Source organism: Magnolia sinica, chromosome 6, assembly GCF_029962835.1.
Source record: "Magnolia sinica isolate HGM2019 chromosome 6, MsV1, whole genome shotgun sequence".
NCBI lineage: Eukaryota > Viridiplantae > Streptophyta > Magnoliopsida > Magnoliales > Magnoliaceae > Magnolia > Magnolia sinica.
This window is the reverse complement of record NC_080578.1, coordinates 44,469,283-44,485,655: the sequence shown is the minus strand read 5'-3', so window position 1 is coordinate 44,485,655 and position 16,373 is coordinate 44,469,283. Positions and strand designations below refer to the sequence as shown.

Below are 16,373 nucleotides of genomic sequence, written 5' to 3'. Positions count from 1 at the left end.
CTCGATTGGGATCGACTTCGAGATGTCGTCTTCGACCATTGTGGCCAGCTTTGCTAGTGTATCCACTTTGGAGTTTTCCGCCCTAGGGATCAGGCCGATGTCGCACTTGGAGAATTTGCTGACGAGTTCCCAAACCCTTTATAAATAGGCAATCATTCTCTCTTCCTTGATCGGGTACTCATTTGTTATTTGGTTGACGACTAGCTATGAATCACTATAGACTTTCAAGTTCTGGGCTCCCATTGTCGCTGTTAACCTAGGTCCAGTGAGTAAGGCTTCGTATTCTGTTGCGTTGCTCGATGTTTAAAATCCAAATCTTAAGGCATATGGTATGCAGGTCTGATCAGGAGTCTTCAGGACTATCCCAGCCCCGCTGCCTTTAGAATTGGAAGAGCCATCGACGTACAGTGTCCAAGTCGGCAGGTCTGGCTCGGCCGTCTAACTTATAGGCTGATCGGTCACGCTGCTCGAACTAGTTTCCAACTCGTTTCCACATGTGAGCTCGACAATAAAATCAACCACTGTTTAGCCTTTGATGGCGGTTCGGGGCTGATATTTAACGTCGAACTCGCTGAGCTCGATCGCCCATTTCGTGAGTCTTCCCAACACTTCAGGTTTCTAGAGTACCTGGCGGAGGGGTTGGTTGGTCAGAACTACGATAGTATGGGCTTGGAAGTAAGGTCGAAGGCGACGAGATGAGACAACCAGAGCCAAAGCGAGCTTCTCGATGTCTGGATACCTGGTCTCGGCTAGGACCAGGGCTTTACTGACATAGTACACTGGTAGTTGTTTCCCTTTTTATTCCCAGATGAGTGTCGAGCTAACCGCTGCTATCAAAACTGCTAAGTATAGTAGGAAGGGTTCTCCTCGCTCGGGCTTAGAAAGTAACAGTACTGCTTGAGCTGTTGGAAGGCCAACTTGCAGTCTTCGATCCACTCTATCTTCTATTTTCCTTTCAGCTGTTTGAAGAAGGGGAGACACTTATCGGTGGCTCGGGAGATGAACCGATTGAAGGCGTCTATTCTCCCTGTGAGGTACTGAATTTCCTATATACTACCGTTGTCCTGGGCGAGCTCATGTCTAGCAGAGCTCAAATCTTGTCGGGGTTTGCCTCCATCCCCCTTTGGCTAACTAGGAAACTAAGGAATTTCCTCGAGCCAACGTCGAAGGCACATTTATAGGGGTGTACAAGAACCGAGCTAGCTTGGTCAACTCGCTCGAATTGGCTCAAAAAAGCTCGATTTGACTCGGTTCTAAACTGAGTTCAATCCAAGTCGAACTGGTTTTTAGAGCTTGAAAAGAAAACCTAATCTTTACCCTTTGCCTTTTGTTTAAAAACAACCCAGCCCTGAGCTCGCCCGACTCTATAGCCTCTCTCTCTACTCAACTTGGTGGTGCTCGCCCATCGTCGTGGCCCTGCGCGGCTGCCCGTCCCTAGCTGGTCCGGTCATCCCTGCCCTAATAGGCCGTCTGACCCGCCCGTCTCTGGTTGCTGCTCGCCTGCCCCTATCGTCAGTCTGATAGTCGCCCTGTGTTGTTCGGTGGTCCCTGCCCTGCCCGGCCATCTACTACTCGCCTGCTCATCCTACCTGACCATCTGTTGCTCGCCTACTCGCTGCCCTCCTCTTACCGCCACTCGCTAGTTCGGCAGTCGCCCTGCCCTAATTCGCCCTACTCGCTGGTAAGCACTTGAATCAAACCCGATTTTTATAGCATTATAATTTATTAATATTATTTATATATTATAAATATATATAAATATATATTATATATATAAATAATAAATAAAAATATATTATTTATTATTTATGAAATAAGAAATTTCTAAACAGTAAATACTATATAGTATATATTATATTATTATATAGTAATAAAAATTCCAATGAACAAAAATACACCACTTGGCACTTGAAGTTGTAATATTATATTTATATATTACATATAAATATATAGATAGATGGATGATTGGTTGGATGAATGAATTGATGGATGGATGAGAATTGGGAGGGAGGGATGGATGTTTGGATGGATAGGAGGGATTGATGGATGGATGGATGAGAATTGGGAGGGAGGGATGGATGTTTGGATGGATAGGAGGGATTGATGGATGGATGGATGATTGGTTTGGTTGGATGCTTGAATTATCGATAATAAATATATTATAATATATGAATATTATTATATATATATTAAATTAATGTTAGATTGGTAATCATATAACTTAATGTTATTGTTAGATTAGTTATCATTTACAATTATTTGATTTTAAATGTTGCTTAATCCTCATAGTAAAGTAATGTTCATTTTAGTGTTGTTTTCTTATTATTGTTAATTGTTAATGTTAGGTTTTTAATATTAATGTTAAATTAAATTAATTCAATATTAATATTATTGTTATTATTATTATTAATTTAATTAATATTATTGTTATTGTCAATTTCTTATTATTTAATCAGTAACATTATTTTTTAAATGTTTTATTATTGTAGTGTAGGATAATCGGTTGCCCATGTGAGGATTTCTATGTTGCTAGACATAGATTCAGTGTGTTTTTGGATGCATAGAAATTTTCAAATTATCCATTTTTGGACAGTTAAATGTTGGATAGATAATAATGTTTTCATTTATTCTAATTTATATGCACATACTTGTTTCGGTTCGTCTCTCATATTCTCTCTAGATATATTTCTTGCATGTATTTCCTCATCAAATATCCACACTTTGTGTAGATAGTTGACGTGGTAATCAAATACAAGATTAATATATTCTGTAGAGATAAGGGGAGATGCTGTGAAAATTTTGGCGTGGCATTTAAATTGAATAATGAAAGCATTACAATCTATTCAACATTGAATGAGTGACTGATTTAGACTGTTGATGCAGAAATCCGGTTAACCCTTCCTGGTCTTCGCGAACTTGCACCAAGGATAAGCAAGGAAGACCCTAGCTCGTGTAAAGGACCCTCCGATGCCTAAGTCAGGACAGGAATCTAGGTCTAGTTGAATATTAGGGCTTAGGGCTAGAGATTGTACGTACCATTCACCTTTGGGGTTTTCTTATTTATAGGTGGGAAGAGACGATGTCGTAGAGGGCACCAATTCATGTTTAGTAGGAACCGATTATAGTAGGATTCAGATTCTTTGCACAGAGGATCTTTCTAGATCCTTAGCTAAAATATTGAGCCGAACCATGTAGGGGTCGGTTTCCACGACCTTTGGCTAAGGTCGGATCCTACAGAGGGCGGGTTTACCTGTCCTGAAGTAGCCCGGCCCAGTCCACAACCGTGGTCGATGGATCGCCAACCTGAGGTGGGTTAGTTTGCTCCCCTTAGATGATTGTCTCGAAGTCGCGTCTTGAGGTTGAGCTTGGCCTTCCTTTGCACTCAGTCGAAGAGGTCAAGCTCGGCCATTCCCCATGCTCGATCGAAGGGGTTGGACCTTTAGGTCGCACCAGTTGTTGTTCGAATTATTAACCTGGCCTGTTAATAGTATGTCAGTCTATTTTTCCCATAACTTAGACACTTATGAAATTGTTGAAAAGTTAAAGGACATTTATATACACATAACCCACCACTTATATTAATAAGTGCCTAAAAGTTAGTTTCATATATTGATATTTAATTATTTAGAGATGGCTAATGAGGATGAAGTCTTAACTACCGCTGGTATCGGCGCGTCGTTTACATCTCCTCTTATTGTTAAGGGAGAGGGGTCATCAACTGCAACTGCAAGTAAAGAAAAGAAACGATCAGCTGTGTGGGATGATTTTAAAGAAATTCTTGTTAATGATGTAGCTAAGATCAAATTTGTGCACTGCAAAGCACTGTATAGCAAAAATCCCAGGGGGTTGACTGCTCATTTAAATAGACGTAGGCAAAGTTGTTCAAATGGACCAAGAATTTTGCTTCCAGGCCAACAGTTGTTATCGTTTACAAAGTCTGAAAGTGGTACTTCTTAAGGTAAACTTTCCACTTATAAGTTTGAAAAAGAGAAGTTGAATGAGTGGTATACAAGACTTTTAATCGTTGATGAATAACCATTTAAAATGATAGAGAGTAAAGTTTTCATGGGAGTAAATTCTTTAATCTTCATGTTGAGAAGGTTTCCCGTGTTACTATGAAGAGTGAGTGCATGAAGATGTACACAAGTGAGAAAATGAAACTGAAAGCAGTTTTAGCATCGGTCTCAATAGTAAGTTTAACTTCTGATATATGGACGACATCTAGTCAAAGAAATGGATATATTTCATTGATTGCACACTTTGTTGATGAAAATTTGAAACTTTGCAAGAGAATATTGAACTTCCGTCACCTTCCACCTCCTCATACCGGTTTGGTTACTTGATATTGTATTTATAATTGTCTACAAGATTGGGGCATTGAAAATAAAGTCTTTTCATTAACTTTAGATAATGCTTCAACAAATGATAGTGTAATATCATTCTTACGTAAACAATTCAAGGCAACCGGCAATTTTTTTTTGAGGAAAAAATATTTCAAGTTTGGTGTTGTGCCCATATATTAAACATAATTGTACAAAAATGACTGAAAACAATTGACCAAGCTATAGAGAATGTGAGGGAGAGTGTAAAATACATAAGGGGCTTATCTTAAAGATTGAGTATATGAAATGACATAGTCCAACGTTTAAATGTGAAGTCTCCAAAAATGTTGAATTTATATGTATGTACACATTGGAATTCGACTTATGAAATGTTGGATTCGGCCGTGGAATTGGAACTTGCATTTCCAAAATATACAACGCGTGATAAAATGTATGCTTGGTTGCCTACTGAAGAAGATTGAAGCAAAGCAAAAGAAGTTCACCAGTTTCTAAAAGTTTTTTATGACTGCACAAAGATATTTTTTGGAAATAAGTTTCCTACAACAAATATATTTCTTCCAACTGTTTGGAAGATCAAGGAAGCCCTAAGAAAAAATGTCAGTGAAGGTCCAGATTTTGTGCAACCTATGACACTTAGTATGCAAATGAAGTTCAACAAATACTGGGCTGGATGCCATTTGTTAATGTCATTAGCGATTGTTCTTGATCATCGGTGCAAGATGAGTTATGTTAAGTTCATCTTTATGAAGATTTATTCTGATGAAATAGCAGTAACTAAAACCTCGAAGGTTCGCGACGCAATCGAAGTATTGTACAATACGTACACAACCACACGGTCCACATCAAGTGATAAAGAAGTCAGAACTCATACTATTTCTACAAGCGCTAATGCTATGCTCGACGATGAATACATATCTTTCGTAGCACAAAAAGATACAGACAGTGAAACGAAATAATCAGAGTTAGACTTGTATCTCAAAGAGTTAATAGTAAGGCGGCAGGATTCATACTTCGATGTTCCGGAGTGGTGGAAAATGAAAGTTAGTGAAGAAAAATACCTTACACTATCGGCGATGCCACGTGATATATTGGTAATTTATATTTCAACGGTGGCATCAGAATCTGCTTTTAGCACAGGGAGTAGGGTCGTGAGCAAGACTCGAAGCTCCCTTGTACCAAATATAGTTAAAGTGTTAATTTGTACATAAGATTGGTTGTATCCGAGTTGGGGAGGTAATAGTTTTAATATTGATGAGGAAGATGAGGAGGAGAATGAGTTTCAAGACGCAGCACATGCAACAACTGCAACATGAATGTAATTAGGTTAACATTTCTTGTTAATTTATTGAAACATGAAAATGATGTAATGTGTACTTATTAATTTTATGTTATGTTGATGGATGCTATAAGTGCAATGTATCAATGTATTTTTTTTTATATAATACTTTTGTTTTATGTCATATTTTATTATTGCTTTTATATGTCATATTTCATTATTGCTTTTAGGGATGCACACGGGTCGGTTTGGTCCGGTTCTGGGGTGAAACTGGAACCGAATCGTTCCTAATGGTTCTACAATTTTTGGAACCGGAACCGGACCATTAACACCCTAGAACCGGAACCGGAACCGGACCGTGAAAACGGAATGGAATTGAAACCGGCGCATGAGACGAACAAAGAAATGAAAACAAAAAAATGAAAAAAAGAAACCAATAAAAATGAAAACCCATTTCAACAGAAAAAGAAAAAAGAAAATAATAATAATAATAATCGTACCTCAACTGCCATTGAAGGAAATGCGATGGCCGTCCTTCTCAGTTCTCAGTGTCAAAGAGGAGAGCAATGCGCATGGGGTTTGCAGGTGGCAAGTGTCGCCGCAGCACCCAGATACGGCGAGAGAGAGAGAGAGAGAGAGAGAGAGAGAGAGAGAGAGAGTACATCCATTGATAATGCCAGAGATCTAAGGCTTTTCTACAGGAGGAAAAATGAGGTGAAGATTTGATGATTTGAAGAGTGGCGAAAGCGATCGAGGTCCATCGATTTCCTGTTTTCCTCATTCCCCAAATACAGAAACGAACAAAACCCCGAGTAATTCTGACCAAAGCCCTAGTTACGAAACCCTAATTCTTTCCTTTTCCTAGACGAAACCAAATCAGACGAGATCAAAATCGAAAATCGGATAGAAAACCGGAATCGAACTCTATCAATCGATTTCGACGAAGAATGCACGAAAATCTGTGGAAATCGGTCGAGATCTGGTCATTTTCGGCGATCCCGACCTCGATCGGGCGAGCAAAAAGGCAGGATTTAAACAATCTAGGGTTTAGAGATGAAAATCTGTGGAATGTATACAGAAACAGAGAAATTACAAGAGAAGAAAGGGGCTTGAAACTTCGTTCTTGTGGAAATTATCAGATATTAGGGAGATTTGATCGCTAAGACACCGAAACTGAAGCTCTAATGGCCGGCAAGCATGCTTTCATATCCCTCTTCCTCTCTCTCTCTCTCTCCAAATCAGCACTTCATCCCTATTGAAATACCAAAGCCGAAACGGATTGGCTAGGGGGGGGGGGGCTAGGACCGCCGGACCGGGACGAGAGAGAGAGAGAGAGAGAGAGAGAGAGAGAGAGAGAGCAGAGGTAGGGCGATCAAATAGGGCAGGGGTAGGGCACTCAAATAGGGCCGACGCTAAAAAACGGGCGCTCAAACAAGTTTTTTTTATATTTTAGACTAAGTTGGATCTACGGTTCAGATCCACAGGCCACAACTCCTATCATGGTTCGGATCAACGATTCGATTCAGTTCTATAGGACCCTAAACCGGAACCGATCCATAATCAACGGTTCAGAAATTTTGGGAATCGAAACCGGACCGTTAGCACCCTGGAATCGGACCAAACTGGATCGATCCAATGGTTCCGGTCCGGTTCCACGAATCCAACAGTTAAATGTGCACTCATATTTGCTTTTATATCTCATATAAATATTTTATTTTATCATCTATTTTCATACTTCATCATTGCTAAAATACTAATTTTTCCAACACAATATGTATTCGAATAAAAAACATTCCATTCTCTCATTCAAACTTTCTAAGGAAGAAGAGGAAGCTAGATTATTAGCATTGAAAGAAGAACAATTCCAACTCTCCTTAAAGCGTAATATGGAAGAGGCTTCTACACATCAACAATGTCCTCTAAGACAATATGATGTCGAAGCAGGTTCAAGCTACAAGAATAAAAAGAAGAACAGTAACAAATCACTGAGTTTCTCTCCAGTTTTGGTGTGTTTTACAGGACATTGGGAACTACATATAAATCTGCTCACAAAAAAAGTTTGAAATTTTTAATTCAAAGTATACAAGGGAACAATAAAAAAGTATCTCTACCTTTTGATTCGGGAGAGGTGAACGAGTACGTATATGAAGAATTAGATAACAGCTCAACCTCGACAAATGAATCTCCTCTCCAGTAGTAATTAGTAAGTAACGACAGACGATAGTAAAAAATTTTCTAATGTTGTTGTAATAAGAATATTTTTAATATTCAATTTGTATTTTATTTTTTATTTTCTGCTTTATTGTGTTATTAAATGTTATGTATAATTATAATTTTAACTCAATACTTCTGAGTTCCAAGATCGAACTTGATCTCATCTCGAAAACTATAACTCAAATTGGGCTCAAAAACTCGAACTCGGCTCGAATTGGTCTGATCTGCTGACCGAGCCGAGTTGAGTAGAGATGGTGACTCGGTCACGGAGTCAAGTCAAACACGAGCTGGGTCTGTCTGCTGACGAGCCGAGTCGAGCTGAGGCTAGCTTGACTCGGTTCGACTCGATGTACACCCCTACACATTTACTCGGATTCAGCTTCATTCGATACCTCCACAGGATTACGAATATCTCCTCGAGGTCGGTGATGTGGCCTGCAGCTTTGATGCTTTTGACGAGCATGTCGTCGACATAAACTTCCATAGAGCCCCTGATCTGTTGGGCGAACATTTGGTTGACGAGTCGCTGGTATGTGGCTCCAGCGTTTTTCAGCCTGAAGAGCATGACCTTGTAGTAGTAAAGTCCTTTGTCAGTGACAAAGGTCGTTATCTGCTTGTTGTAGAGATGCATGGCGATTTGATTGTATCCCGCGAGTAAGCATCCATGAAGCCTAGGAGTTCATGCCTGGCAGTGTTGTGGGAGGGGAAAACTATCCTTGGGACAGGCTTTATTCAGGTCAGTATAATTTACACAGACTCGTCACTTCCCATTGGATTTTTTTCACTAAAACGACGTTGGCGATCCAGTCAAGATAATAGATTTCTTTGATGAAACCCACTTCGAGGAGCTTACCGACTTCTTCCCCGATGATGGCATACTGCTCTAGCTCGAATGCTCATCACTTCTGTCTCACTAGTCGGTGGTCAGGGTCGACATTCAATTTGTAAACCATTACTTTTAAGTTGATGTTAGGCATGTCCCAATGAGACCAGGCAAACACGTCGGCATGCCATTGAAGAAGATCCATGATCTCATCCCGCAGGGCTGGAGTCAGCGATGAGCTGACCTGTAATGTTCGGGTCGGGTCGGATTCGTCGAGCGGGATGGTCATGAGGTCTTCTATCGGGGATCCTCTTTTGATCGAGTCCTCCCGAGGATCGAGGGAGGTGATGGCCGTTGCATGATGTAGTATTTTTAGTGCTATGGAATAACACTAATCTCCTTTGAGTAGCCCAACCCCATGCTCGGTTGGGAACTTCATCGCGAGATGATACGTTGATACTACCTGCTCATAGAGTGTTAAAAGAAGGTCATCTAAGGATGATGTTATAGACGGAGGGGCAATCGACTACAAGAAAGTCGATCATAGTCGTTGTCTGGTTCTATCCTTCTCCCGCTATGCCCGGGAGCTATATGGATCCCTCAGAGATGACTTTGTCCCTAGCAAATGCGAGCAAGGGAGTTTTAACAGGTCAAAGTCGGGACCTTCCGACTCCCATTTTATCGAAGGCTTCGACAAAATAGAATGTCAGTCGAGCTGCCGATGTCTACCAGAATTCGAAACACTCTATGGTTGGTTATGGTCATAGTCACCACCAATGCATCATTATGAGGGTGGTGGACACCTCAGGCATCTTCCTCGGTGAAGGTCAGCTCACAAGATGCTGCTTTTGTTCCTTTGGAGGCCAGCTGGTGACGTGGATTTGATGCTCTGAGCTGCAATGACTGATACTTCGAGCATGAGCTCTTCGTGCTTGGTTTGAGTCTCCTCCCCTAGCGGGTCCGTCGAAGATGGTGCGGATTTTTCCAGTGGCTTCATTGTTGATGGGATGCTCATTCTTCCGATCTGCCCGCTCTTCCCTCCTGTTGACATATTCTCACAAATGCTCATTGCAGATGAGAGCCTCAATCTCCTCTTTTAAACCGAAGCAGTCATTGGTTGAATGGTCGTGGTCGCAGTAAAAGTGGCAGTACTTCCGCTTGTCCTGCTTGTTGGCATCGGATTTCATCTTGTTTGAACATTGGAGGATTCGTTTGTCCTGAACTTCCATGAGAACCTGTTCGGGCGTCGCATTGAGGGGGTGTACGAGCTAAACCTGCTCTCGAGCCATTTGTTCGAGCACTGACTTCTAGTTGTCTTGTCGTCCTTTCTCCGTTTGTTGCTGGTGACCAAGGCTTGTTCTTCATTGGGTTGTTTTTCTTTTATTAAGCTTCCTTTGTTCCGAGCAGCTTTTCATGAGCTGGGTTGTCGAGTGAGAAGAGGAATCTCCCCTCCCTCAGACCTCCCATCATGGTGGCTAAGGCTATCTGATCTGAATAGCCCTCTATCTACATTGTCTCTAGGTTGAAGCATTTGATGTAGTTTTTCAATAGCTCATCTTCTTTCTAGATGATGGTAAGGACGTGAGTAGTCAGCTTGAGCCTTTCCTTTCCTCCAATGAAGTTGGTGATGAATGCTTTGCTGAGTTATGTAAACGAGCTGATCGACTGTGGCTTCAATTGTCGGAACCACTTCCGAGCTGCTCCTATTAGGGTTAGGGAAAATGCTCGGCACATGACAACGGTTGATGCACCATGAAGTTCCATCGAGGCCCTAAAAGATTTCAGGTGTTCGGTTGGGTCGGTGGTTCCGAAGTACGGAGCGATTTGGGGCATCCGAAACCTAGGTGGGAGTTGGGCATGCATAATGTGGGCTATGAATGAGGGCTCGGTTTCTTCCAGTAGCGCTTCTATCGAGGTTGGAGCGTACGTGCAGTAAGCCCGTCGCATGTTGCCAATCTATCCTCACAGTTCATTGAGCTCGGCCTCCCAAGGATCTTCATTTTTTGCTATTGCCTCGACTTTGGCCTCAGGAGCTTTGTCTCGCCTCTTCTTCTCCAACTCATGACGTAAGTCGGAGGCAGCCAGCGCGGCGGTGCCTAAAGCGTGGGAGGGTGCTCATCTCGGTGCTTCGCTGACTTGTCTGTTCCCCCCGGGAGCCAACGGGCACTTGAAAAGATGCAAAGACTTCTGTGGCTGCTCGGGCGACAACTTCCTCAACCCCTTGGTTGGTAGAGGGATTTGTCGCTCCAGTAATCGCTTTATTTGATCAAGATTGCTAGTTAAGGCTTCGACTCGATGTTCAAGAGAGACAAGTCGACCTCCCCAATTCTAGGACCGCTGTGTCTGGCCTATGGGCGTGGGATCAGCCTGAAGTTGGGAAGATGATTCCCAGTGATCTACAGACTGTTCCGGTGGGATAAGGCTAGGCACAGTGGTGGTGGTCTGGGCTTTCTTTCTCCCTTTCGCCATTGTCAAGCTCTCGTGGATGATGAGAACGGCTTTCGAAGTCATTCCCACAGACGATACCAAACTGTTGATGCAAAAATCTAGGTGTCCTTCACTTGACCTTTGAGTACCTGCACAGTGAACGGACAAGGAGACCCTAGCTGCAGCAGGGGACCCTCCGATGCTTAAGTCAGGTAGGGACTCTGGTCTGGTCGTAAACAGGGTTTTAGGTTTTAGGTTGTGCGTAGCTTTCACCATTAGGGATGCTCCCATTTATAGGTGAGGAGTGGGCGGTGTCGTAGATTGCGATCTTTCCATTTAGTAGGAGCGTATTATAGAAGGATTTGGATCTCGGACGTGTCACGAATATTGTCCAAGATTTTCGACTGAGATTTCGGACTAATCTCTTTAATACGATCCGAGTAGTCAGAATTAGAAGTAATGTGCGGTAGAAGTCCTAAGCTGAGCAAAATGTTCACAGTGGGCTGGGCAGTCATCCCAAGGAATAACGCATCGACCTGGCCTTCCTCCCGAGCTGTGGTTGGGCTTTCCCTTAACATTGGGCATATTGCCATCCTGCCGAGAGCTGAAGTCAATTGAGGCCGGGCAAGACATGTTACTTTCCGTGGTCTCTCTCCATCTTGTTCTTCAATGTTAGGGCTCTTCTGCAAGCCTCCCGAGCAGGGCATGATTGACCTCATGCAGGATCATACCTCAAGAGGCGTACACTCCTGGTGGAGTTCAGCACTATCCAGAGGTAAGTGTTACTTTGACCGTTCGTGATCATCTTGGTCCTGAGCGGCATTGGTGGGCATCCGAGCCGACATTGCATTTCTGTCCAAATCATTTAAACCCATGACAAAAGACAACCTCTAAATCGAAATCAAATCCTTTCAACTAGAATCTATAGGTCATAGGCGACATTTCATGGGCCGCACAAAACCAACAGTTGTTTCATAGAAATAAACCATTATCCCACCTTAGATCTAGAAATAGCCCCATGCCCAAACTAAACATGTGTGCCTCTTTTGCAACGGAAGTAGATAATACCGACATTTCTCTCCCATTTTTTTTTACGCAGCAATGGTCGCCAATTCTAGCTACCAGATGCCATTACCAAGACCTAGTTCAGATAGAATAGGGGATGCTACTGGGATTGGAGAAGGGAAACAGAGAGAGAACGAGATGTTAGGAGGAAGAGAGACTTAGCGACCCGAAGCCTTGGCCGTAAGCCACTCCTTGTAGCGGAAGCCCTACGCCGGTTTTAACGGTAGGTAGCAAATGCTGGCACAATCAAAACCGAAAAAGCGGATATGACATTGATCTGATGCCACATTTAAGATTCACTGCTGTGAGTCGAGCGGGAGGGTTTGAAGCTTACTTCTTTTGCTTGAGTTGGCAACCATTAACACCAGCGATAGATCTCGCTGGAGAAGATGATGGCGCTCCGGTTCTTCCTCCTCTCTCACCTCTTTGATGAATTAGATTCCGCAACTTTCTGTGAGTAAAGTCGGGGAGAACAAGCAATTTTATACTCGTTGAAGTCAACGGGAAGTCTCCACACCTCTCTTCCTCATGGAAGAGAGAAACCCTAGCGGGAGAGAAAACTCTTCTGTTGTGGTACTCCGCAGTGTATAAAGGGGTAGTGTACATGCCACGCTTGTGAGCCCCACCTGAAACTCATCCCATTCTGTTGCCCCGACAACCAACACGATAAATGGGCCATAGAAGATTTCAACATTGGGCCAACAGAGCTTTATTATTGTAGTAAAATGGTTGATGCAATGATTCCGCTTCCTATATGACAGGAAAATAATACAGCACAAGATCTTAAAGAGATTTTGAAGTAGGGAAAATGGGTTCATCCACTGCCCCAATTCTCCCTTCCACATTAGACACGCTGTCGTTTTCTCATCAGATGCATAATACAATGTGGCACATCTTCTTCTTTGCATACCGGTAATAGGTCTTTTTGAGGAGAAATGAGACACGTGACAGGACCGCACCCGTGGTTGGACATTCATGGTGTGAGCCGGGGGCTTTAAGAAGTCAGGTCGGGCCAGTCGTCAGGTGGCTTGATTTCCGCTCACATGACTTTCAGGCTAGGGAACATGGATACCGTGACCCACTTGATGAATGGTCTGGATGTCCCACACATTCATGCTGCTACTTATCAAGCGGGTCGCACATGTTTGAACAGTCGGACATTTAATAAAGCTGGACAACGGTCCACATTCAACAAGGACGCAGCTCACTGGACATGCGAATCGGCCATAGCAAATGCAAACGAGGAGGCGTGCCATTATGTCATATGGGACAGGTTTCACCAGCTGCACGGTACGAGATATCAGATTAGTTCAGGCCCACTCATTTTGGCAAATCAATGTTGAAGCTACGGCCCACTGTATGGACGATTAAGATTTTATCAGATTAGTTCAATTTTCAGCTGTAGATATGCGGTCCTGATCTAAGGTGTGTCATGAAACCATGTGCAGTTTTAGACTGATCTCAGGTGTCATGAAAGAGTTTGGAAGCGGATTGCCAGCAGCACCCTGGCACGACTCCGTGGGGCCCACCGCGATTCTGTTTTATCCACGTGCTTCTATTTGGCCAGCTCGTTTTACTAGCTGAGCCCAAAAATGAAGCAGGTCCAAAGTTCAATTGGACCACACCAAAGAAAACGGTGGGGATTGAACGTCTACCATTGAAAATGTCTTAAGGCCCACAGAAGTTTTGGATCAAGCTGATATTTGTGTTTTCACTTCATCTAGGTCTATATGACCTTTTGAACAGGTTGGATGGCAAATAAACATCACGGTGGGCCCAGGAAGATTTCAACTCAGTGGGCGCCATTCTACCTGGTGTTTCCAGTGGTGCGGTCCGCTTGAGCTTTGGATCTGCCTCATTTTTGGGCTCATGCCCTAAAATGAGCAGCCAAAACGGATGGACATCACGCTGGGGCACAGATGGTGCCACCAGGGCGGGTGCTTCAGGCAATCCGCTTTTGTAGTGATTTTACAGTGGGACACCAAAATTCGTGATCATCACGACGTATTAGTACAGCCAACGGTAGGCTGAGGATGATAAAAAACAAACTGGTAAGCCACCGCCTGGGCACGTCATGTGCCTGAAAATATAAACCATTGATGGGCTGAACAAAGTGCCAACATCCTGGCCCAGCCCGAGACGGCCAACTTCAAACATAAACGGTTTTGGATTTGACAAACGGTATTAGATTCAAGTCAGGTCAGACATCACATGGTGAAAATTGTAAAATCAAAACCATCTTGCCTATTTTATTTGAGTGATGATCCAAGTCCCTTTGATCACTATAAGTTACAGCGTGGCTAGGTGCATTGGTACACTTAAGTCTGTTTGACCAATCTGGGCCGTCCTATAGCTCACACATGCCATGGGCTACAATGAAAAATCACACTTATTTGATAATCTTGACAATAAGATATTCGGCCTCTAAAATGGATGATGAAGATCGCTTATATAAACACAAGTTCTATCAACACAATTTGATCCATCTATTTGTTGGGGCCCATCATGGATTGATTATGATTCTAAAGATGCACTTCTCTTAGGTAATCGTAACCATTCCATCTATTCCTTAAAAAATAGATGGATATAAAATAAAATAATAAATAAAATTTAAAAATAAAAATAAAAAATAAAAATAAAAAAAAAGCCAGATTACTGATGGAAAGAATCATCACATGTGCCATAGGCACATTGATCTGACACACATTTGGACCCTCACAAATGAGGAATGCCCATTTAGTGCAAAAACGCTCTAGAAAACGTCTCCAAGTTGCAATAGATTTTTATTTTTTATTTTTGTTAATTGATTCTTAATAAGCAATTAATGCCCACCACTAATAAACAAATGCTTAATGATTAATTAATTTATTCTAGAAATTAGAATAACCAAAATTATTTTTTAAACAACATTAAATGGGCCCTTCGAGGGCGTCAATTTATCTAACATAAGAGATTGTGCAATCATTTAAGGCCCATTTAATTATTTTTAAGTATTTTATATTTCACGTTCCAATCCATCTTCAAGGTGATTCTACTTGCAAATTCTGTCTGACAGGTCTTGCACAATTAAATAAGGGCCTGTTTCGATACAGTTTCACAAAAGGAGGTTTCTGCATAAGGGTTCTCTCACACGTGCATTTTGGGTTGATTAAATGAATCCAATTCGTCAAGTCACCTTTCAAGCTAACACATTTTATCGTCGAGCGGGAGTAAGATGGGTCTTGCAAGAGATCACCCGAACACAATGCAAACTGCAGTTTGGGTCAAGACGCTGTTTACGCATCAAACACCCTTTTGAGGGTATGTCCAAACAGGCCCTAAAGACAACCCTGCTAGACTATGCCTCTCACTCGGTGAACAGGAAGTTCTTAAAACAAAAGCCATAAAACTACTCAATGAAACATCATGATAAAATCAAAACTGCAATCAAAGTTCTCGCAGCAACAAGTCTAGCAGATGCTAGGCAGTGGGCCATCCCATAACCCTTCTGTTTGATTTGGATGGTTCAAAACTCTCACTATATTGTCTATGAAATTAAGATAGACATCACCTTAAACTGACAAACTAGTTTGCTAAAATAGTTTTCAATCCATGGGTCTGTTTATTTTGTTTTATTTTTATTTTTACATCGATCTCATGCTGGGTATTTAGAGCCAGCAATGTCTTCTCTCTTGCAAGGTGCTTTAATTATCACCAAGGGAATTTTCTTACTCAGGAGAAGATTTGTATATAGATATACGAAAGGACACGTTCTTTCGGGAAGTTTCCTTGATCATTCAAAGACTAATATCTTAAGAAAAGACTATATCTTAAGAACACCAACATGAAATACAATACTAGCAACAAATTACGTCAACTTGTCAAAATACCCATGCACTTTTGTCCCTTTGGTCCAATCTTTTGTTTCCTCGCCAGCACAATGAATCAACCAAATCATTTTCACACACAACTTTGTACTGATTAACATGCACCACTCACTGCACTCCATCAAATGAGGCCATAAAAGTGGGAACCAATGAACCTAGAAGAAAGTACCTTCTGGGGGCTGAACCAATTTCCGGTTGTGGGGTGCTGCCATTTCCTTCTTCAGCTGTGTCAAGATATCTTCCATTGTGTATTCTCGCTGCCAGTTTGCCAGCATGCTGAATTTCTTCGGTTCTACCTGCATACTCGTCATTCAAACTCAACTCGGTTAGTCCCCACAATTAATGCTTTAAGGGCGCGT

At 42.2% G+C, this 16,373-nt stretch overlaps 1 protein-coding gene across 1 annotated transcript in view; it reads right to left on the bottom strand.

Moving 5' to 3' along the window:
- Positions 1 to 15,957: 15,957 nt before the first annotated feature.
- Positions 15,958 to 16,373, bottom strand: part of LOC131248722 (ubiquitin-conjugating enzyme E2 variant 1D) — a 28,755-nt gene continuing 28,339 nt past the window's right edge. Inside the window, exon 4 of the mRNA XM_058249139.1 lies at positions 15,958 to 16,310. Within this exon, the coding sequence (XP_058105122.1) occupies positions 16,170 to 16,310 (141 nt within the window). The 3' untranslated portion in view covers positions 15,958 to 16,169. The remainder of the gene's footprint in view (positions 16,311 to 16,373) is intronic.